A 22,592-nucleotide genomic window follows, 5' to 3' on the forward strand; every position below is an offset into this window, starting at 1 on the left:
TTGGCTCTAGCCAAACCACCAATGTACCACTCCGTCTGCCACGGCGGTAACAGCTGCAGGGCTGGACACTTCAGTCTCCAGCCCTGTGGCCGTCACTAGTCCGCCCACAGGATTATGACCCCTCCTATTGCCATGGTTTTCGTGGCCTCCTTACCGCCACAAAAACCATGGCGGTAGGCACTATCAGTGACAGGGAATTCCTTCCCTGTCACTGATAGGGGTCTTCCCCGCCCCCTCACCAGATTTTACCCCCACCCTTTCCTCTCCAAACCCACCCCCCAACATACACGCACCTTCACGCACCATCACACACACTCATACACACACTTATACCCACATGCACTCACACATGCATTCATCCATTCACACACACATCCAAACACAATGACATTCAAACAAGCACACCCGCATTCACACAACACAACATACACGTACCCAAACATCAACACATGCACACACATACCACACGCAATGCACACCCGCATTCACGCACACACAAACATTCACACACACCCTCCCACACACACACACAACACCCACCACCCCCTCCCCGGCGGAGCACCTGACTTACCTATAGTCAGGGGGTCCTCTGGCAGGAGACGGGATGGGGTGCTGCTCCGATCAGCAGCATCCGCCAATAGAACACCGCCAGGCTGTATCATGGGTCATGATATGGTCTGCGGTGGTCTACTGGCGTGATGCTGCTGCTGGCAGCAGCGCCACCTTACCGCCGTCTGCCACCATGACCGTAGCCGGAAATCCACGATCCCTCTGGCGGTATTTCGGCTATGGTCATAATATGGCAGTCGGCTGGTAGCCACAGCGAAGTTTTTTTGGCAGCCGTCGCCGCAGCAGTGGGCGGTTTTTACCACCACTCCCATAATGAGGGCCTATATCTGCATTTATTTGCAAGACTCACTAACATCAAGTGAGTAAGTGATTTGCAATCAAAATATGCTACTACTCTTATTTCTACTGAGGATGGGAACGCCAAAGGTGTAACAAATTAATACTACAGAACCTCTGGACCATATTTACAGTGTATTAGCATTTAAAAATGATGTATCACTGCAGATTATGACACTTGCTTCTGACTGTAGCTATAATTGTATTTGAAAAGTAACAGCTACCCATTAATGAATGTGTGCTTGTTGCCTCAAGAAGAAATGAAAAAAACATGTAGGATCTTATTTGTTAATTTTGTTCATATTTTGCACCTTGATAGAAGTGCTTAATACACTAACTAGTAGCAGAGAAATAAAGCCTAAGAAGTTAACCTGTCCTGTCAATTTGCACAACTACACAGCAATTTGGAAGGAAAATGTGTTGTGTTTAGTGATGATAATGCACAGGACATCATAAAGAGTTACAGCAAAGAATTTTTCTCTTGAATCAGTCATCATTAATAAATAACGGCTTGACTTTCTGGTCCAACTACTATTAGAATCCCCAAGAACGGTACATCATTGCCATTTGCACCAATGCTACATTGAGTCCTGTACTCAATAAAGGTGAAACAGTGTACACCAACATGAAAATGTAATATTTAGTTCTTTACTTAGCCCATAAAGCAAGCTGTTCAACTGAATTTCTATTCAAACACCCTTATGTTAATGGATAAACTACATGCATTTGACTAACCCAAAACCACACATCCACTACTAGACCACATTTCTTCTCCTAAGACACACAAGCTCACTAAACCACTCATGCTCCACTAAACCATGACTCCCCCTTCAAACCACATCTCCACCCATTAGACCATGCTCCCATACCATATTATACCATAACTACTAGACAGTCCTGAAAGCTAAAACAAACCTCCTTACCATTTACACAACTGCCCCCTCAAAGGACAACATCACACAATTAATACAGCCAACATTTATTCTACTAGACCAAACCCTCTCTGGTCAAATTAAAATCTTCATTGAACCTCACAAAAATATAATCTGTGTGTGCTAGACATTGCTATTGGCTCTTGCTCTTTATCAGCCAGTTGTCCAGATACGGAAAGACACAATGACACTGTGGTGGAGGTATTCTGCAACCACTGCCAGACATTTAACAGATGCATCTGGACATTCTGACCTAGTAAGAGTAATAGTTTGAACTGGTAATGTTGTCCACCTACCACAAACCTGAGGTAGCAAAGGTGCTTTGGTAGATAGATATGGAGCAGGTGGTCTTGAGAACGTGGATTGCCATGCAATCTCCTGGGTAAAGCAGTGTTCGATGTCTTGCATGGTTGTCATTCTGAAGTGTTGTGATCGTATGTAATGATTAATTGGCCAAATGTGCGGTATTCGCCTTGCTGTCTAGTTTATTTTGGGTATTAGGAAACACAGAGAATATATTCCTTGTTCTCCCTGATATACTGGAACTAGTTCTACTGCCCCCTTTTAGGCAATGCTTTCACCTTCTCTAGCAGCAGCCTTTGATGTTCCTGGTTGATAGAGTGATGATAAGGTGGTATGTTTGGTCGTGTGGTCTGCTATTCATACTAGTATGTGTGGATGGGGATGGATAATAATCACTTGTCTGAGGTTGTCTATTTCCATTAGAGAAGAACCTGTTTAACCCCACCCCTCCTCCTGACAGGTGTTATGTAATCAGGGGTATGAAGAGTATGTCATTACTTTGTGGCAGGGCCCCCTTGAGCCCCTTTGCCTTTTTTGCAGCCTTTCTTCCAGAAATCTTGATCTTTGGTTATTCTCAGAAATTTGTCCCTCCTGAAAAGTCAACTGATGCTGGAAGGCAGGACACTGAATAGTTAACTGAGTTTAACTCTGCAGCTTCGAATCCTCCTTTCATCTGTTGACGTTGAAAATCAGGCCAGCAGGTTTGGGTCTGGAGGCTTCCCAACGCCTTACCATGTCTTGTTTTATCTTGTCTAGCACTGCATCTACATGTGGACCAAACAGATGCTCCTTGTCAAAGGGGACAGCCAACAGGTGTTGTTGTTCTGACTGCTACCCGTTTGCCACTGTATCATTCTTTCGATTCTCCTTGTCTAGTGGGAGTGCTTCCCCAGTGCTCTGTGCCAAGGCCCTGTTCCTTCCTGTATGGACCACGTGTCTGGTGGTACATGTTCCCTTATGTATGAGGAATCCTCTGGTGCCGCCTTTTTGCTTTCTCTACCCTCAGGGGCACAACCCTCCTTTTAACTGGATCCCTCAAGTTCTCAGCCACCTATTTTGTTATGTTTTCTGGCTTTGGGGGACTGGACTGAGCATTCCATTTTTGAAAGTATATCCACCAAGAAATCATCTTCCTCTTCAATCACATGCCACATGCCACTTAATGTTACTGAGGCCTATGGTTGACCAGATTATAAGGTTTGGAGTGGTCCCATCCAGTGGAGATGGTTTTACTGGAGAGGCTCCAAAGATGGATCCTCTAGTGGGTCTATATTGCAACAATTCTCAGGTCATCCCAATCATCTGTAAGTATGAGAACTTGGTATGGTCAGGGATGTCTAATTTGGTGAGGATGGTTTTCCTGGACTGAGTTCGAAAGATGAATCCTCCTATGTGTCTATATGATAATCGTGCCACAACTCATACATTGCCATTGACATTGACACAATTGTTTGTTGGTATGCTCACAGCAGTGGTATGATGAACAATCCTTGCATATTATTAGAGCTAAACAGTACAACCCTGCCCAATTTCATTTGAAGGGTTAGTTATTCCAAAAGACCTAAGAAAGCTAAAAACTAAATAATTATATTGCAAGATCACCTCTGCCTTTTCAAATCCCATCCACAAAAACAATCCTAGGTTTCATTCCCAAAACGACAGTTTTCATCATGCTCAAATTAATGATAAATCATTTTGAAACCAATATATTTCAAGTGCTGCCAACTGCTTCTAAGGTCCAAACAAAGGGCCTCATTATCAGTTTGGCGGTCTGGCCGCCCGAACTCCAATACAGCAGTGGTGAGTGGTGGTGGCATATTACAAAATTCCGGCAGGTCAGCCTGCTGGAAACAGTGCGGCGGGATTGGCTTTGGCTCCCTGAGGGAGCCAAGACCAATTTCATCGCACACAGCACCCTCGGAAGGTGCACTGTCTGGCATTGCATTCCGAGGGTGCTGACAGAGTGGACCCCGCACTGCCCACGACATGGTCGTGGGTAGTGAAGGGGCTCACCTGTGGCCCCCAATATTGCCTCTCCGCTAGCCTTTTAATGGCAGCGACCCTGCCATGAAAAGGCTGGCGGAAAGGAAAGTTGTGATCTGCACGGTGGTGCCAAACACAGCACAGCCATGGCTGACCACAACTTTCACTGTCGCCAACCCGTCCGGATCCCTGATCCCAGTGGAGGTGGCAGTCTCCTGGCGGTCCGGCTGCAGGGATTGTAATCTGGCAGTCAGACTGCCACAATTGCCACTGCCAGTTTGGCGGTCTGAGGGAAGCCAAACTCCTAATGAGGCCCAAAGTCTTATCCAGAAATTATATATAAGGCATGAATTGAGGCCTTCCATGTTTAGAAAGGAAGCTAAAGATATCGTATAGTAAACTAGGAAGAATTAATGAATGGAAGTTGAACAATAAAGGTCAAGACTTGTTAGAATGGTTCTGAATGTTTATTCTGTTTGTTAACTGTCTTCAGTCACCCAGTATTTCTAGTTCTCATGTATTATGGCAACATGATTTCAGAATAGGCCAAACACTTTTGTAAATTTCCACTGGATTCAATTTCAACCTATGTCTATCAACTGTTTTCTATGAACATCTTAATCCCGATAATTCTGGGGCTCCAGACAATATAAATTCTTATTTAACAATGAGGTGTGGTTCTCATTTCTGAAGCTAGTACCAATCATGTGCCAGCATCAGTATTTCCATATTATCCTCTCACCATTTTAAATCAAGCATGAGTTAAAAATGTCCCTATAGTGATTGATAAAGTCTGTAGGCAGATAATTCATGCCTATCTTGTTTTTTAAATACAAGCGTCATTTTTTATCTTAACCAATGATTATTTTATCTTATTTAACAGCATGGCTAAATACAGTTTACAACACGCTGCAAAATCTGCTGCAGATATGTTTTTAGGACTGTCATGCCTATAGGGGCAAACCAAAGACTCACTGTTGCCTACTTAAAAACACGTCTACAGCCAAATAATCACATCTTCCTGTGGCTAGAACACAACTAATTCCTCATAGTAGACCAATTTTTAACCACTAGACTACCAATGTTACTGGACCTATGTACCAGAAGTATAATTACTAAAACTATTAGAGTTCTGAGGATTTGAGTAATAGTATGATGCAATTCAAATACTTACAGCAGCACAGGTCATTAATGTGGCTTTTTCTCTGAGCTCAGTCATAAGTCTTTCTGAACTGCACACCTTTCATAATTTTCCTAAAGATTAGTATTTGTCAACTCCCTCAAGCATAGATGGACAGCATTCAAGAGATGTGGATCATATGTTCCCAGGAATCCCTTTGTGCTTTAGTCATTTGAATTCTGACTAGCAGATGGTCTTTGAATTGGGCGAGTTGAGGCAATGTGACCCCTAACGCATTGTGAAAGGTGCATCGTATTTAAAATTTATGGAAAGTGCATTGCATTTTAAGTTTGATCATGGCTTCCTGCAAGGGCCAACAAGTTATCTTCAGGATGACGTGATGTGGCCATGTTTCTTGCATTTGAGGGCTGTGTATGTCGCAAGATTTGTACATTTTGCAGTAAGCCAATTAATATTTTAGGGAGGGCTTTATGGACTGCACTAGTCCAACATATGCTAATTTTAAAAATGTTATGTGAGAGGTGAAAGTGAATTTTGCATCAAAAATTGATCCAAGTTCTTTACATTTTGGGCTGGGATTGTTGCTGGTCTCTGGATTAGGCAACACACAGATGGCATTTAAGTTATTTTTCTCCTACCCAACGGAGCAATTTTAGTTTTACTATCTTTGAGTTGTACAAATAATTCCCTCACTAAATGATAGAAGTGATTTAAACATTTGGTGATTGAATTTTGGTGCTGTATTCCGTTTCCAAGTAGATGTAGCTCAACTATTTAAATAAAAGCATCATGCTGTCAAATAAGACCCTTTGCTAGATAATGACAATAGGTGTTTGATTAAAAATTCTATTAATGTCTTTCTCCATCCTGTTTGTTAGAGAATCATTCTAACTCTCTCACACTTATTATTGTATAGCCCGCATCAGGAGTGGTGATTTCAGAAATGTGCAGTAATCAGATACCACATATATCAAATTATGAGTTTTGTGATAAATATCTGCAGGTCAAATTTTTATGGGGGAAATGGCCAGTAAGCACCAAAAATCGGCATGTTATTCAATAACAACTTGTGATGGGCAATCATTTTTGCATTCCATAAACACCAAACATCTTAGTGTCAGTTTTTATAGGGCGCAATAATTAACACGTGCAATATAGGTCACCTCCTAATGAGGGACTATCTCTTTTTTCACACACGCATCCTGTGTGTGTGTGTGTGTGTGTGTGTGTGTGTGTGTGTGTGTGTGTGTATGTGTGCATACATCAGTGTGTGAGTGTGTGTGTATTTCATAAACATGCTTTAAGATTCACTTTTATTATAGCCTAACAGTAGAGGGTTTCTATCACACCATGGTAGTAGACATCGGTCTAGAACTGTACGGTTTCTACATCATATCATTATTCAAGTTAAGCTTACCCAACACCTTTAAGATAAAGTGCTTGTTGACTTCCCCGGCCTCATTTGATGCGATGCAAGTGTACTGGCCATGGTCATCCATTGAGGCTGAAGAAATATGAAGGACCATCCCCTGGTTATTCACAGTCAGGTGAGCTCCCAACTCCAAGGCGTGCCCATCCTTCAGCCATGACATGTTGGGTGTTGGAGTACCGTCGGTAAAGCAAACCATAGAGGCAGGATTCCCTTTCACCACGGTCAACTCTTCCATTCCGCCAGCACTATCCATGCTTGGGGGCACTATGCAAACAAAAATGAGAGGGCAGGTACAAGAGCTACATATGGGGGCACATTTTAGATTGACTACATGATGTCAAGCTGCCTTAGCAAGATGAAAAGTGAAAATATTTTATAACACATCCACTGCACTATTCAGGAGACATTCTTTGGGATTGCAGTTTCTGTTTGACTCAAGACATGAACTACTATATTCTAGGTACTTGCTTTACAGAAAGTAAACTAATCTCAACAATTCTGCAATTAGTATAGGTAATCTGAAACTGATGCAATTCCGATATCGAGATATAAATCATTCCACATACTCAATGTGCATTTGGAGTCTCTGAATTTTGGGATAAGCATTTGGAGTAGATCACCAAAGATCAAAACCTAGCAAACTGTAGCAACAACCTTTGGGCCTTATCTAGAGTTTGGAGGATTGAAAAATTCTGCCACAAACAGAGCGGATTGTGCTTGTAATAGAGTAGACGGAACTTCCTTCTTGCGAATCAGAGTCCTAATTAACAATGAAAGATCTAATTCAGCCTCAATTTATGACACAACAGAGGTAAACACCAGTTTCCAATGCCCCGTACTTTAAGTATAAATCTTTATATAGTGCTTCTAATGCTAACGGCTGTCTGAGGTTGCTTTGCAGCATATATTATGTGCTTCGGGTAGACTAAAGCCTCAATACAGATGTTGAGCATCCTTTTAAATAAGGTGAGCAATGATATAGTGTTATAAATGGGGTCTTTGGTTGGCAGTCAGGTTACCCCCTGTCCAAGCAAGGACGCTAACTCTAGCCGGGGTAAAAGAGAATCACCCTCAGCTATTCCCTGATTATCCCCTTGGTAGCTTGGTATGAGCAGTAAGCTTAACTTCAGAGTGCTAGGTGTTAAGTATTTGTACCAACACACATAGTAACTTAATGAACACACCACAAAATGACACAACAGAGGTTTAGAAAAATAGAGAATATTTATCTAAACAAAACTAGACCAAAACTGCAAAAATCCACCATACACAAGTCAAGTTATCAATTAAAAAGCAACAAAAAAGACTTCATGTAGTTGTAAACACACACTAACACTGTTAGCGTGAAAATGTACCTTGGGTGTGTCAAAAATAACCCCGCACGGGCGAGTGTGCATCAAAAAGGGCTTGCAATGTCGATTTCACTCACAAGTGAGACCTTGTGTCGTTTCTCCTTTCGTCGGGTCGGGTGCATCTTTTCTCCTCTCCGCAGGAGAGCGATGCGTCGATCCGGTCAGCACTCTCGGGTCCAGGCAGGCCTTGTGTTGTTTTTACATGCCCAGCGGTGTTTGCTTCTGAAATCCAGCTGCACGATGATCCGAAAAACAATGCAGCGCGGGTTGCGATCTCATCAACCTCCGTCAGCGATGCTGCACGTCATTTCTCCAGCTCTGTGCGTCGATTCTTCGGTCGCGTTACAGGCGAGCATCGGTTTTCAGCTGCAAAGCCCGCAGCGCGTAGATTTCCCAGCAGCAGATCGTAGTTGCGCCGATCTTTTCCCCGCACTGCGTCCTGTGCATGGATTTCTTCCTCTTAGGCTGCCAGCTACTCCTTTCAAGGTCCCAGGAACTGGATGGGCACCACAGGGCAGAGTAGGAGTCTCTCCACAGACTCCAGGTACTGGCAGAGAGAAGTTTTCGCTGTCCCTGAGACTTCAAAAAACAGGAGGCAAGCTCTAAATCAAGCCCATGGAGATATTCACAAGATGGAAGGCACACAAAGTCCTGTCTTTGCCCTCTTACACTGGAAGAAGCAGCAACTGCAGAATAGCTCCACAAAGCACAGTCACAGGCAGGGCAGCTCTTCTTCCTCAGGTCTTCAGCTCTTATCCAGGCAGAGGTTCCTCTTGGTTTCCAGAAGTGTTCTAAAGTCTGTGGTTTTGGGTGCCCTTCTTATACCCATTTTCTCCTTTGAAGTAGGCCTACTTCAAAGTAAAGTCTCTTTTCAATGTGAAATCCTGTCTTGCCCAGGCCAGGCCCCAGACACTCATCAGGGGGGTTGGAGACTGCATTATGTGAGGGCAGGCATAGCCCTTTCAGGTGTGAGTGACCACTCCTCCCTCCTAGCAGAGATGGCTCATCAGGATACGCAGGTTACACCCCAGCTCCCTTTGTATCACTGTCTAGTGTGAGGTGCAACCAGCCCAACTGTCAAACTGACCCAGACAGGGAATCCACAAACAGGCAGAGTCACAGAAATGGTATAAGCAAGAAAATGCTTACTTTCTAAAAGTGGCCTTTTCAAGCACAGAATCGTAAAATGAACTTCACTAAAAGATGTATTTTTAAATTGTGAGCTCAGAGACCACAAACTCCACATGTCCATCCGCTCCAAAAGAGAATCTACACATTAATCAGATTTAAAGGTAGCCCCCATGTTAACCTATGAGGGGGACAGGCCTTGCAGCGGTGAAACATAAATTTAGCAATATTTCACTGTCCGGACCTATAAAACGCATTACTATATGTCCTTAACCATACACTGCACCCTGCCCTTGGGTCTTCCTAGGGCCTACCTTAGGGGTGCCTTACATGTAAGTAAAGGGAAGGTTTTGGCCTGGCAAGTGGGTAAACTTGCCAAGTCGAATTTACAGTTAAAACTGCACACACAGACACTGCAGTGGCAGGTCTGAGACATGATTACAGATCTACTTATGTGGGAGGCACAACCAGTGCTGCAGGCCCACTAGTAGCATTTGATTTACAGCCCCTGGGCACCTCTAGTGCACTGTACTAGGGACTTACTAATAAATTAAATATGCCAATCTTGGATAACCAATTACATACACATTTTGTAAACAAGCACTTGCACTTTAGCACTGGTTAGCAGTGGTAAAGTACCAGAGTAACAAAAACAGCAAAATCAGAGTCAAGCACCCATCAACAACCTGGGAAACAGAGGCAAAAAGTTAAGGGAGACCACGCTAAGGATGAAAAGTCTAACATGTAGGATAAAGATATGAGAAGGGTAATACAGTGTACCATATGAGTGCTGTTTTATCTCTGACTTTGCCAGTATTTAGGCTCTCAATGAAGGCGCGCGAGATCAAAGAGTATAATTTATACACCATCGGTCATGCAAAATGATATTCAAGAACATTTTTCTGTGGAAATATCACTCAACACAATTACAAGTTTTACCCGTTGCAGAATCCCACCCAGTATTACTGGGTTAGATTCCACAATAGGTACGACTGTACAAGAGATGCTACTTGCTTTACCAGTCACAAATTCTACCTACTGAATGGGGATGTAATATAAGATTCTAGATGTTGGAAAAACTTGGATTAAGAATTCCTTAATGCCACATGTTATTGGCCATTCCAGGACCAAAGTTTATACTCGCCCTGAAATACCTTGTTAATATTTCCTAGTAATATCAAGACAGTTACTACCACCCCATTTTCAGCAGGAAACTTGTAATAAGAGCATATGGTATTCGTGTAAAGCTGTACCACAAATGAACACATTTTTGTGTAAATTAGAAATGAAGACCTACCGTAGACCTGTATGTTGAAAAGTTTATTGTCCACCCCAGCTCGGTTAGACGCCAAACAGGTATATGTTCCAGCATCCGACACCTGGGCACGTACAATTCTGAAAATTGACACCACAAAAGGTAAAACTGAAATGTACAATTAGATAATGATCCAAAAATAAGTGGCAATAAATGGAACACAGATGCGTGGTTCTCTCTTTCTCTTTCAAAATCAGGTCGCTCAGATTGGCAGTGGTGTGGTGCCACACTGGTGTAGGGATATTTCAAGAGTGGTAGCTCTGAGTGTAGCAGGAAGATTAGATCAAGATGAGATGTATGTCATTTGAATCCTTAATCAATGTATGCCACCAGGGAATGTCTTGGATGAGGTTAGAGCTGTGGTGAAATAAATGGGTGCTGATATTCTCCTACATTGGCAGTAAAGCAATAATTAACGCAGGGTAACAGATAAACACAGAAAAATCTTTGAACCACTCCATTATGACAATTGGTAACAGCACCTCAAATACCAGAGGACGAAGGAGGAAACCTCTTTCTTGCATCCAAGCACTGAAAATCCTATTCTGCTTCAAATGTTGTATTCAACACCCGTGAGGACACTGATCATTTGTTCTAAATTTCTTCTCACTACACACTTAATAGGTTCCCATTGCCAGTCAGCCGGTAACTGGATGTATGGATTCAGGGGCTGTAGATAGCGATAACTCCAACTACTCCACTCCAATTGCAGCCATTCTGTGTTTCCGACACTGCAAATGGGAACTGCACGTTGGATCCCAAACCAGTATGTTTTTGTAAATCCTAAGCCTGTTTAAGCATATTCCTGTCTTGCTTTCAGCAACAGAAAAACATAAACAGAAACACATTTGGTTTTAGGGTTTTGCTCCAGCCCCTGGTAAAAACTGATATTGGGCGAGGCAGGACCCCTGTTAGATAGCACTCAATCTGACTTGCAGTTGGCCCCAGAGGGGACTCAATCAAGACACTGATTGGAGTAGTGGTTACAGAGGGGTATTTCCAGTTTGAAGCGAGAGTGTAGTCATGGTTTCAACTTAATAAAAAAATTACTAATGTATACAATTTAACTCTGGTTCTTCTGAGGATAGCAAAACTGTCTACTCTGACAGCATGTGAAAGTATACCTTTAAAATAGGATGTTTTATGTGGGAAAATAAAAATATGAATGCACAAAACAGGGCTATTTAGCCATTGATAAGTGATATAACACCTCTGTAAACACCTCAGTAGATAGTCACTTTTGACAGCATGTGAAAGTATACCTTTAAAATAGGATGTTTTATGTGGGAAAATAAAAATATGAATGCACAAAACAGGGCTATTTAGCCATTGATAAGTGATATAACACCTCTGTAAACACCTCAGTAGATAGTCACTTTTGACACCCAAACAATCCCTTCGTGTTATGAACTCACCGAAGTACTTGTCCGGCAGACAGTAATCTGGTTTGCGATGAGATGGGAAGTGGAAGACCATTCTTTAACCAGTTTATTTGTGGAGGTGGTGAACCAGCAGCCACACATTCAACATTTATTGACGTGTCTAAGATGGCAGTCAGTTCCAGAGGTTCATTTTTGTTGTTAAGGATGGCTGGTGGAACTAAATAGGATTACAAATTAAGGAAATGATGACATGCAAAAATGGTGTGTCACATACCAAGCAGTTTTAAATGAGATGTGTTTCCAGATGTCTCTAAATCCCCTTGTTGAGATTAAATTGTCTGCTGAAATACCAATGTCTATAGCACAAACTTTACCAGTGTGCTGTCCAATACTGTGCAACTTACCTCATCCACACCAATTTCACATAAAAATGGGGTGTGCACAGCTATACATAGAACACACACATTTTCTGCTGCGTTCAAGTGCAACCATACATACACTGCACCATGTAAGGCTGTTGGGTTACCTTGTGGCTGGTGTCATTGACGGTGGATGTGTGCTGAATCAGGAATATGCACTTGAGCACTCCTGCAGAGCCTATCTACCTTTGTGCTGTTGTGAAGGTAAAAAGGGGAGAAGTGCCTAGATGCAAATACTAAGCCAGTAAAACCTCTTTCTGCAGCAAAAATAAGGAACACTCCTGATAGTATTGAGGCATTCTCTGAAACAAATGACCCTAAAATGTTTCTTTGATCTAGAGCATATATACATGGCAAAGCGAATGGCAAAAAAGATCACAGGACCGAGAAGGAAAGTTACTTACCTTCAACCCTGACTCTCAATAATGTACATTTTCCTTTGATAAGCAGCAGAAAATGTCTGCTTAAGAGCAAGATTCTGGTTGCAGGCATCCAGCTCCTGACCTGAGATATTCAACTCTTTTAAAATACAAAAAAATTCCCATCATGGGTCACCATCTGTTCCAAGTTGAAGGATTTTTCTGAATCATCTTGGTCAACTGTGAGTATCTGTATGAGGAAAATGGGTTAAGTGCAACGCATCTGGGTCAACTATCTTTTGAAGAATGAACACCTGTGTAAGACGCTCGTGCCAAGTGCCAATGATGTGTACTCACCATAAACATTGAGGTTGAAAAAACGATCCTCTTCTCCAGCAGGATTAGTAGCCACGCAAGAGTACTTCCCAACATCTGAAAGCAGGGCACTTAGGATGTTCAAGGTGCTGCCATCTGGTGTTATTCTATGAAAACAATTCCACAAAGGATTGCTGAGTACTCAGCTTTAACAAATTCCCTTACTGATTGACTACTCAGTTATGAACAATTCCCTTTTTCCTGTTTTCATCACCAAGGAAAGCATGGCCGTCTTTGCAAACTTTGGCTCTTTTAGTACTGACATAAATAATCTGAGGTGCATGTCTTTGACCTAAGTGGTTGCGTCATCAGTTATCTTTTTTAGTTGCTGCTATAATTCACTTTAAAAGCAGTGAAACTATGCGGAGCTCAGGCTCTTAAACCGAGTCTGCAGCATTGCTTCAGGCCTTCAGTTATGGCACCTCTTAGTGAACTTTACTTTTATAGAATGTGTGCTGTCAGCAAAGTTAGTGTGTTCAGGAAGCAATGGCCTTCTCACTATCAGACACGAAAAATAGAGTGATTAGTATCTTACCCACCAAATTTGTGGAGAATGTACGTTTTGAACCCAGGACTTCCACGCTGAACGCAGTTTCTCATAGGCATATCCAAATGTGAAACACACTTGCAATGCCATTCTTACATCTGAAACTCAACAAAGTTTGTTGAGCTTACTACAGTGCTGCAAATTCACATGAAGTGATTTTTATCATAATTGGTTTTCTAAATTCCTTTGGTTTAAAAATATTTGTTTAAAGTGATTTAAAAAGGTAACAGCAATTCAGTGAAAATAAAAATGTTGTTTGATCAACAGATTTGTTATGAAACATTATATTAACTGAAAGTAAAAATAATGTGATGAACATGGAGAATAGTCTGTGTCTGTTTGTAATATTGTACTCTGCAAGAGTACAAAACATTTTAGCTCAATGTTGTTTAATTTTAATTAAAAAATGACCTGTTTTTGAACATTTTGTGTCAAAACTCTCACAGAGAAAGTCTTATGAATAGACTGGCAACCAATTACGCTTAAGCAGAGCAGTTACAAAATCTATTTTGACACAGAAAATCTTTTTGGACCAGAGGAGGAAATACAAGAAATACAAATCGCAAAGGAAATCATTAATCACTGTGCTGCATTTACAGTGTATAGGAAAGGAAGAGAACTTGTCTTCTGCTGTCAGCAATTTACATCTGCCCAAGAATTTGTCAGAAGACAATCACATTGTAGAAAGGAACATTAGGAAGGAAATTGTGCGGATATGGAGACAGTAGTAGAGGAGCAGGAGTGGTGTTTTTTGTAAACTGATTTTATTAAGTTTTCCATACTACAACATCGTAACCAAACATCATTACATTGCATGGTTCAATATGACTGGAGCAAAGGATACATAAAGATGTAAGGAATTCAAATAACATTCAGTAACCAGAGTATATTATATCCTTAGTATACCAGCCCTGAACAACCTCCCCACCAACCCCAACCCAGAGTCGGTACATAGGTCTGGAGCCCCATGGGTCCCAGCAAGAAAATCTCTATTGCTGCGGTGATTGTCCTTGAAGTGGACGACATAATATCTAGTTGGCCTGGTGCTATCCCTGTACCTTGAAGGGGGCAAGGGTTAGTACTGTTAATGCCCTTCAGCTAGGAGAGATAGTTAGGGAAGAGTCTCATGATTGTTGAGCAGGGTCCTGCAAACTCTACAGAAGGACCCTGCCCACCCTGGGCCACCTCTATCCGGTCAATCCTCCTCCGTGCCTCTCTCCACAGAAGTGCGCCTTCACAGCCTGCCCATCTTTCCAACTCTTTTGGCCAAGCTAACAGAGTCGGCCCCGTGATCTCCCGCTTAGCCAGTATTAATTCCCAATCCTGAAATTTACTAGTTGCTTTGGATTTAGATGTTTGAGGAAACCAATGAAGTAGACAATGAGCTGGTGTTATAGGGACAGTCTTTTCTATAACTGTCACCAGCAGCAAAATGACCTCTGTCCAATAGGGCATCAAGTGTGGACATGACCATACCATATGAAGAAAGATGGCACCAACCACCTTGCACCTGGGGTATGCGGCGTCTACTTTGCCGAAGTATTTGTTAATCTTGTCTGGGGTGAGGTAAGGTCTATGCAATATGTAGAAACACATAAATTAAACCTCACATTTCAGGAAAACCTCTGGTTGCTCTCTAGTATCATCTCCCATGCCTACTCTAGAATCTGAATACCTAAATTCTCCTTCCATTTGGTCAGAAAGGTATCGAGGGGCAGCACTATTTCTGTCTGCAGCGAGCGGTACAAACAAGTAACTGCTCTATATGTACCCGACGACAGGATTCACATAACTGCAGCATAGATGTTCCTTGGTCTCTGTATGTCAGGCCCTCCAGTGTCGCCAAATGGCTGTAGTCGCTGACACATGGAGCAGGAAATTACCATGCGGGAGGCCAAATTGTTCTTGAATATCTGAAAACGGAAGCAGGGTAGAATCCCTAAACAGGTCTCCCACCCTAGTAGCCCCACCTCGGACCAGTCGCTCAGTCCCGCTCAAATTCCGCCATGACTAAACAGCAGGAGTGTTTTAATGTGGCATCTTAGTGCCGATCTTTCTCATGCACTGGTCCTAACACTTCCGAATGGTTGTAAGTGCCTGCGAGTCCATAGTTTAAGTATGTGGCACTTTGAGTACCAGTGTGAAGGGGCCTACTGTCTCACCTATGGATTGCCTGCTGGCCAACCACTGCATTAACCACTGGAGCAGGACTGCGAGGAAGTAAGATCCAAAGTCCAGAACAGCTAGGCCTCCCAGGAGTTCAGGTGCTGAAGAGAGGAAAGAGCTACCTGTTAGTGTCCCGAGCCCCAGATGAAATCTGGTACTAAGGGCAGGAAAAAAAGGAACGGGGAAGCCAAACCAGGAGTGTCCCAAAAATATATAAAAGGCATGGCAATACCACTATCTTAAGCAGAGCTATGTGCCCCGCCACCGACAATGGGAGCATTTGCCAGAAGCCAATATGTGTCTTCAGGTTGCGGTCTGCCAGGCCATAGTTCCTATCGAGGACGTCGGTGGTGGAATGGTAAATTTTCGTTCCCAAGTAAGGGACGCAGCGGGGCTCCCATATCGGGTCACTTGGAATGTCGGGGGCTCTGGCGTTTCGCTAGTGGGGAACAGTCTCACTTTTTCGCCAGTTAACCCGTAGGTCTGAGACCTCACCAAAGAACTCAAGGAGCATCCTGGCACCCGTTAAATCCCTCCTGGTGTTACCTAAGAACATGAGGAGGTCATCTGCATAGGCGATTCTCTGCACAGTGCCTTCTGCCTGGATACCACTATAGAGGGAACTGGAAATGGCTGCTATATCACCAGGGGCTCCATGGCGACAGCAAACAGCAAGGGTGACAACGGGCACCCCCCCCCTTGTGCCCCTCACAGCTCCATAGCTGTCAGAGATGGTATGGCCTATGTCCAGGCCACAAAGTCAGGGCCCAAGCCTGTGCGCTCCATAATTTCATACAAAGAGCCCCACTCCAGGCTGTCGAAAGCCTTCTCAAAATCTCAATGTTGTCCTCCAAGAGCGCTACCAGTCTTCAAACATCGATGGTCGTGTTGCGCCCCAGGATGAACCCCCACCTGATCAGGATGAATTAACTTTTTCATATGTGGGAGCAGCCGAGAAGCCAGGATCTTGTTCAATATTTTATAATCAATGTTGAGCATAGACAATGGTCTATATGCCCCAACTTCGGTGACAGGTTCCCCGGTTTTAGCAGAGGGACAATCAGTGCCTCTCTGGTGGGATGCAGCAACTCACCAGTGAATTTCTACTCATTGTAAAGTTTCATCAGCTGAAGGGAGATTTGAGAGGCATAAGTACCATAAAACTCTGCAGGTAAACTATCTGAGCCGGGAATTTTACTACCTGCCAGTCCCTTAATCGCCCCAAGGACCTCCAGCAGTGTAATATCAGCCCCAGTGTGTCAGTCTTATCATGTGTAATGTGAGGGATGGGAGCCGCAGAGAGAAACTGGATCCGGGCCAAAGTATCAGCTGTTAGCTTTCTCGCGTAAAGGGCTCGATAGAAGGAGGAGGTGAAGGTGGCGCCTGTGAGAGTAGGGGACCCTCTGCAACCTGGATTAGCTTGCCAAGCTAGTAAGCAACCCACATGGTCCCGTTCAGCATAGGATCGCTCTACGTACACCTGGAAGTCAAAGGAGTGGAGGCGCTCAGTATGATCCTCGACTTGCTCTTTGGCAGTTAAAAGGGCCTGGTGTACATCAGGACGTGCCAGCTCTGCATCCCTCAGAAGAGATTCCTCCACCGTAAGCTCCAAGAGGGGGTCCTCTAATGCCGCAGTTTTTAATTTCCAGGTAGAAACCTTACAGAGCAGCCTACAATAGTTCAAGTGAAGAAAGACTGGATTATGGTCAGATAGGGTATGGGAGAGGTATTCCACCATCTCCATGTGTGAAGTGATGTCTGGGAGCATAGAACTGTGTTGAGGCTCACATGCAAATCGTGAACTGGAGAAAAAAGGAGTAATCTTTGGTCTAGGGGTGCTGACACCATCATATATCATGGAGGCCCCAGCTCTCCTCCCAATTCCAGAATGCTATGGCCAAACGATGGGAAGGGGAGTCAGTCAATGTAGGGTGGGAACGGTCCTGGGCAGGATCCACTATGCAATTAAAGACACATCTGACTAGCAATGCCTGCGGACAATTGTGCCGAAAGTCACCCTTGGTAAGCAACTTGTTCAACGTTTGGGTCATACACAATACGGTTATATCCTGTCCATTTAACCTACCCACAACTAATACACACCAGCCCTCAGGGTCCACCCTGGAGCTGATAGGTTGAAAGGGGAGTCCAGGCCTGATTAATATTAGGGTTCCGCTGGCACAGGCTGAATATGTGGCGAAAATATTTGTCCCCTCCACCACCGTTACAGAGCAGCGCCCTCTTTGGCCGTCAGGTGTTTTTTTTGCAGTAGGGCAGTATTTACCCTCCCTGTCTCTGCAAACAGGAGAGCACCTTATAATGTGTGGTCATAGTGTGGATGCCCGGGACAATCTAGGATATTAGCCTGTAGCTATTCTTATAGGCTACAGCTGGGGAGTGATGTGAACAAATAGCGCTGCACATTTAGGTAGGACCGTGAAAAGGCCAGGGATCCCATGGGCGCAGGGAGTAAAGGAAGGCATTTCTGAATTCTGACTTGGAGGTGACCCTTTAGAACCCCAAGAACAAACAGAAAGAACATATCCAAACTCCCACACCCAAGGACAGGGAAAAGAAACCCACCCATCCAAACTGTATATGAACTATACTATCTTACCATTCTGCGATAGCAACAGTGAGTAACAGGTTTTGTTATCAACTGTGGCTGAGTCATAGCAGTGAATTATGAGGTTCAGAAACATTTAAACAATAGAAACTTTCTGTGAGACTAAAACATAACAAGGGCATCCTATGATACTTGCTTTAAGGCGGATGGGATATCCATCATGTTTGTGATGAAGTACCCAGCGGCCAAACACTAAATCAGCCCACAAGTAGGGGTGGCTCAGGACACAGTTTGATGAGCAGCAGAACACTGGTTATGAAAGAAGCAGGAGTGTAGAGTAGGGGAAGAGAAGTGAATGGTTTAAGATGGAGAAGTGCAGGAAATACGGTGAGCAGGGATAGGCTTTTTGGAAGGGCATTGAGGATGAAACAAAGGTGCAGGGTAAAGGAAGCGCTGAAGCAGCACAATCAAGTTCATATTTGGTGCAATGGCAACTGATTATGGGGGATTGAGGCTGGGGGAGGTCTGGTGCGGTATCGTGCCTTAACTCACACGACAGAAGTAATGAAAATTGACTGTAATTGTAGCATATTTGTTCACATGCCGCTTATGCTTGTTTATATAATATAGAAAATGCTTCCTTTTATGTCAAGATCTCTAGAAGGCTTTGATCAATTTGCATTCTACTTTAATTTCCATCCTTATCAAGTACTAAGTATTAAGAAAAACACATTTAAGATAACTTATAAACAAATACAGGCAGATGATAGTGTTTAAAGTGAAACCAAGACCAACCTTATCCTTTCAGAATCATCGGTGCTAATGGCTTTCCCATCCTTAAGCCAATGAATGGTAGGTGAAGGAGACCCATCCGCTTGACACACCATTTGAACATCTTCTCCCAGGAGCGCACTCTTTTCGGTGGCCATATCAGAGCCCATAATGCTTGGCGGAACTAAAAAAACAAGAAGCAACAATTGAGTATGGTCTACTTCTTAGAAAAATGTGCAAAAATATTTATGATTTGGCTATTCTGCTATTATTGATGTATGTTTGGGAATTTCTCATGCAACAGTGATTTATTAGTATTAACCATGTTTCATCATCATAATAGTCCATAAAACTCCATCAAACTACACAAGGTTCATTGAAAAGGCAACACTGCAATCTTATTCTACTCGTTAGAGAGAAAGCAGTCTTTGGTAATTGATGTTATCTGAAAATACTACTGATACGTTGCTTTTGACTTGGTCTGAACTTGCACTTTGATTTAATTGGAATTAGAACAATGGAATGTTGATAACTCCATTGGAGACAATGGAGTAGCTCCAGGCTTTTAATGGCAGGTATAAGCTTGGAGCTCCAACATTCCAATGTTTGTCTTTCATAGCAACAGCTGTGAACAAAGGCAGCGGAGCCCAAGGTAATTTTAACTCCTTCTGGCTCCTTGAGGCCTTTGTTTTACTAATTAGAACATTCTGCCCTGATGGGGGAATGTTCTAATAGCTTTATAGCCCACTGTAGCTTGGCTATGCCGGCCATAAAAGCCAGCTCTCATGTTAAAGTCCCTCATCTTCTGCTCGGGCCTTTAACGCTGGAGCAGGCCTTTAATAGCCAGTATTACCGGCTATGGCAGCAGGGGTGGTTCCTTCTCTATGGCGAAGGAGTGTCATCCCACTGGCTGTGCCAGAAACCGCAACATAAAACGATAGTTTACTATTGTTTTATTTTTCTGCTTCTGGCACAGCCAGCAGTGCAGGGAGGGTTGGGGCTGGCCCACAGGAGATGTGAGGGGGGAGGAGGAGAGAGTGCGCATAAGTGTGCCATCTGAGGCTGGCCAAACACACATGCGCACAGAGGTTTCTCCAGCCCGGCTGTGTTTAACAGCCGGACTGGAGAAACTGCACAGACCCCGGGGCTGTGTCTAAGTGGCAGTCACTGCCACTCTGATCAATCCTGGTACTGCTTTCATGCAGCTTTTGCATGAAAGCAGTGCCAGGATTGCTGGGGAGCCTGTACTGGTGTCCCAGCAGTGAATGCTGGGACACCAGAAGAAGAGGAGCGTGAAGTGGCAGGGACAGAAGCAAGGTAAGTGCTTTTTTATTTTCTATTTTTACCTTGTCTCTATCCCAACACCCCATTTCCCCCACCCTCCCTTTAGTTATGCAGTGGCTGCCGCTGAATGACAGGTTATAAAGCTATAGTAGAAACTCACAGATTCACTTTGAGTTTGCTGAGATGGAAGGATGGAATAAATCAAAGGTTCTCCCACACTGCTAAATGTACAGTTCTCAGCTTCATATACAGGTGCGAGGACCACAAGGTGGACCTTCATATGCCTGTTCTTTCTGAAACTTTCATTGGATAGCCATCCAACTGGGGCCACAGCATTATTCTATTAGAAGGATTGTCGTTTTTTTAGAGTGAATACTATTCCTGCCCAAGAGCAGGAAATTGCAGACCCAGGAAGTAGAACTCTTTAATGGCATCCACATGCAGAGAGAAAGCTCCCACAAGGTTAGGGCCCCCACTTTTTGGGCTTGTTTCTGAAATACAAAAAAATGACAAGCCACCAACGTTCACAACATCTGCAGGAGTATATCCGGCAAACTAGTCTCCATCAAGTGGGAGGAGATCTCTAAATACGCCAAGTGGGATGCCTCCAGCTTAAAAAATAGTGCTAGTATTCCTCTGTAAAAGTATTTGATCCACAACGTGGCTGTGCCTTACGTCTGGAATCAGAGGTGAAAAGTATAAAGGTATTATAAAGCTATTATGTTTTAGTAAAGCCGGCAGTTCCCAAAATCACAGTTTTAAGAGTCAGAGACGTCTGACTCACACAAAGTCTATCGTAGCCCATTCTGAATTACAAGTTGGAGGGTGATTGAAAAATAAAATGTTCTCATTTACAGTTCAGAATACAATTTAGCAGTCATTTGTAGGTGCAATGTTGATTGCAGCCTTTTAATGAGTTATTAATACCCAAGTTGGAGTGGTTAGTGATTCTCAATGTGGAGCTGTCCCTGTGGGACAAAAGACCACTACAAGCTCCCCACAATGTCTTCCATCAAAGCTGCACCAATCCTATTTGAACTTGCAATATTTTCAACAATAATTTCAATATTTCATTCCTCCATCACATTTCAAAGTTCCTTTTCTTTACCCTTCAGCTTAACCTGCGAAGGACATCTTTCTACCACCCATTTCATCACCCTTTTCTACACTTCAAATCCCTCTTCTGCAACAGTCTACTCAACTTTACCTAAAATGATTTATCTGATCCCTATCGCACCAGTGGCTGCTGCTACTGAACAGGGATGGAGGCACGGGGGTATAAAAAAAAAGAAATAAGACTTACTTGCTTCATCAGGAGATGAGTTACGTCTCTCCTCCATACTTGTCCTCTTCCTGACTCCAGGCAGCACACTGCCTCCCAGACACCCTAAAACCAATGACGACGTTGTTTTCACCAGCATGACAGCAGCGTCGTGATTGGTCTGAGTGGCCTGGTTTGGCGCTCAGACAGGGAGTGGGTGACTGTGCAATACAGCCGGGTGGAGAAATGCTAAGTGCGCATGTCTGTTTCGCCCAACACGCCCAGCCAAACCATCATTCAAACTTATGTCATACTCCACTCCTCCTCCTTGTGACAGCCCAGCCCTGCCCCACCCTAACCTGGCTCTGGCACTGAAAAATAACATGATAATATCATTGTTATTATCATTTTCTTTTTTCTTTTTTTGCACTGCTCAAAGCAGCGGGCAACGCTCCTCCACATTAGCGAAGGAGCCGCCTCCTCATCACACCCTCTTCTGGAAGAGCAGAGGTGTGTTGATTTCACAAGAGGCTGTTAGCGAGAAGGTAATTAACTGGGTCCATTAAGGCCATTTGGATTAAAGAATTACTAAGGCAGGAAGGGGAATTTTAAGGTGGCCCAAAATAGATGTTGTTATAGACGTGCTGTTTCATAAGTGCCCCAGGAACAAGAAGGAAAAGGTAACTAGAGATGCACTTCTGTCAGCTGTCCCATTTCCTGTTATAGCTGCGAACAAGTTATGGTTAGAAATCATGAACCCTTTTGAAATGCTCATTTCTAGTGTAGCGTCCTAGGAACAAAAAGTGGCTGTACACCTGGGGATAATCATCCTGGCAGAAAGGCTGTTATTGAACACATGCTTCCACTATGATGTGGAAAGTTGAAATTTCATCTGCTTTCGGACCAGCTGAGTTACTCTACTTTACTGAAGGCAGTGGGTGAGGGAGGTTATACATGCACATATACACTT

General features: G+C 43.5%; 1 protein-coding gene across 1 annotated transcript in view; it reads right to left on the reverse strand.

The window, feature by feature from the left end:
• The window catches only part of HMCN1 (hemicentin 1), a 1,093,576-nt gene that overhangs the window by 260,098 nt on the left and 810,886 nt on the right, over positions 1 to 22,592 (reverse strand). The window contains exons 64-68 of the mRNA XM_069232006.1: positions 19,102 to 19,261; positions 13,010 to 13,134; positions 11,908 to 12,091; positions 10,475 to 10,572; positions 6,683 to 6,961 (exon numbers count right to left, since the gene is read on the reverse strand). Of these exons, the coding sequence (XP_069088107.1) occupies positions 6,683 to 6,961; positions 10,475 to 10,572; positions 11,908 to 12,091; positions 13,010 to 13,134; positions 19,102 to 19,261 (846 nt within the window). The remainder of the gene's footprint in view (positions 1 to 6,682; positions 6,962 to 10,474; positions 10,573 to 11,907; positions 12,092 to 13,009; positions 13,135 to 19,101; positions 19,262 to 22,592) is intronic.

The sequence above is a fragment of the Pleurodeles waltl genome, chromosome 4_2, assembly GCF_031143425.1.
Source record: "Pleurodeles waltl isolate 20211129_DDA chromosome 4_2, aPleWal1.hap1.20221129, whole genome shotgun sequence".
Taxonomy (NCBI): Eukaryota; Metazoa; Chordata; class Amphibia; order Caudata; family Salamandridae; genus Pleurodeles; species Pleurodeles waltl.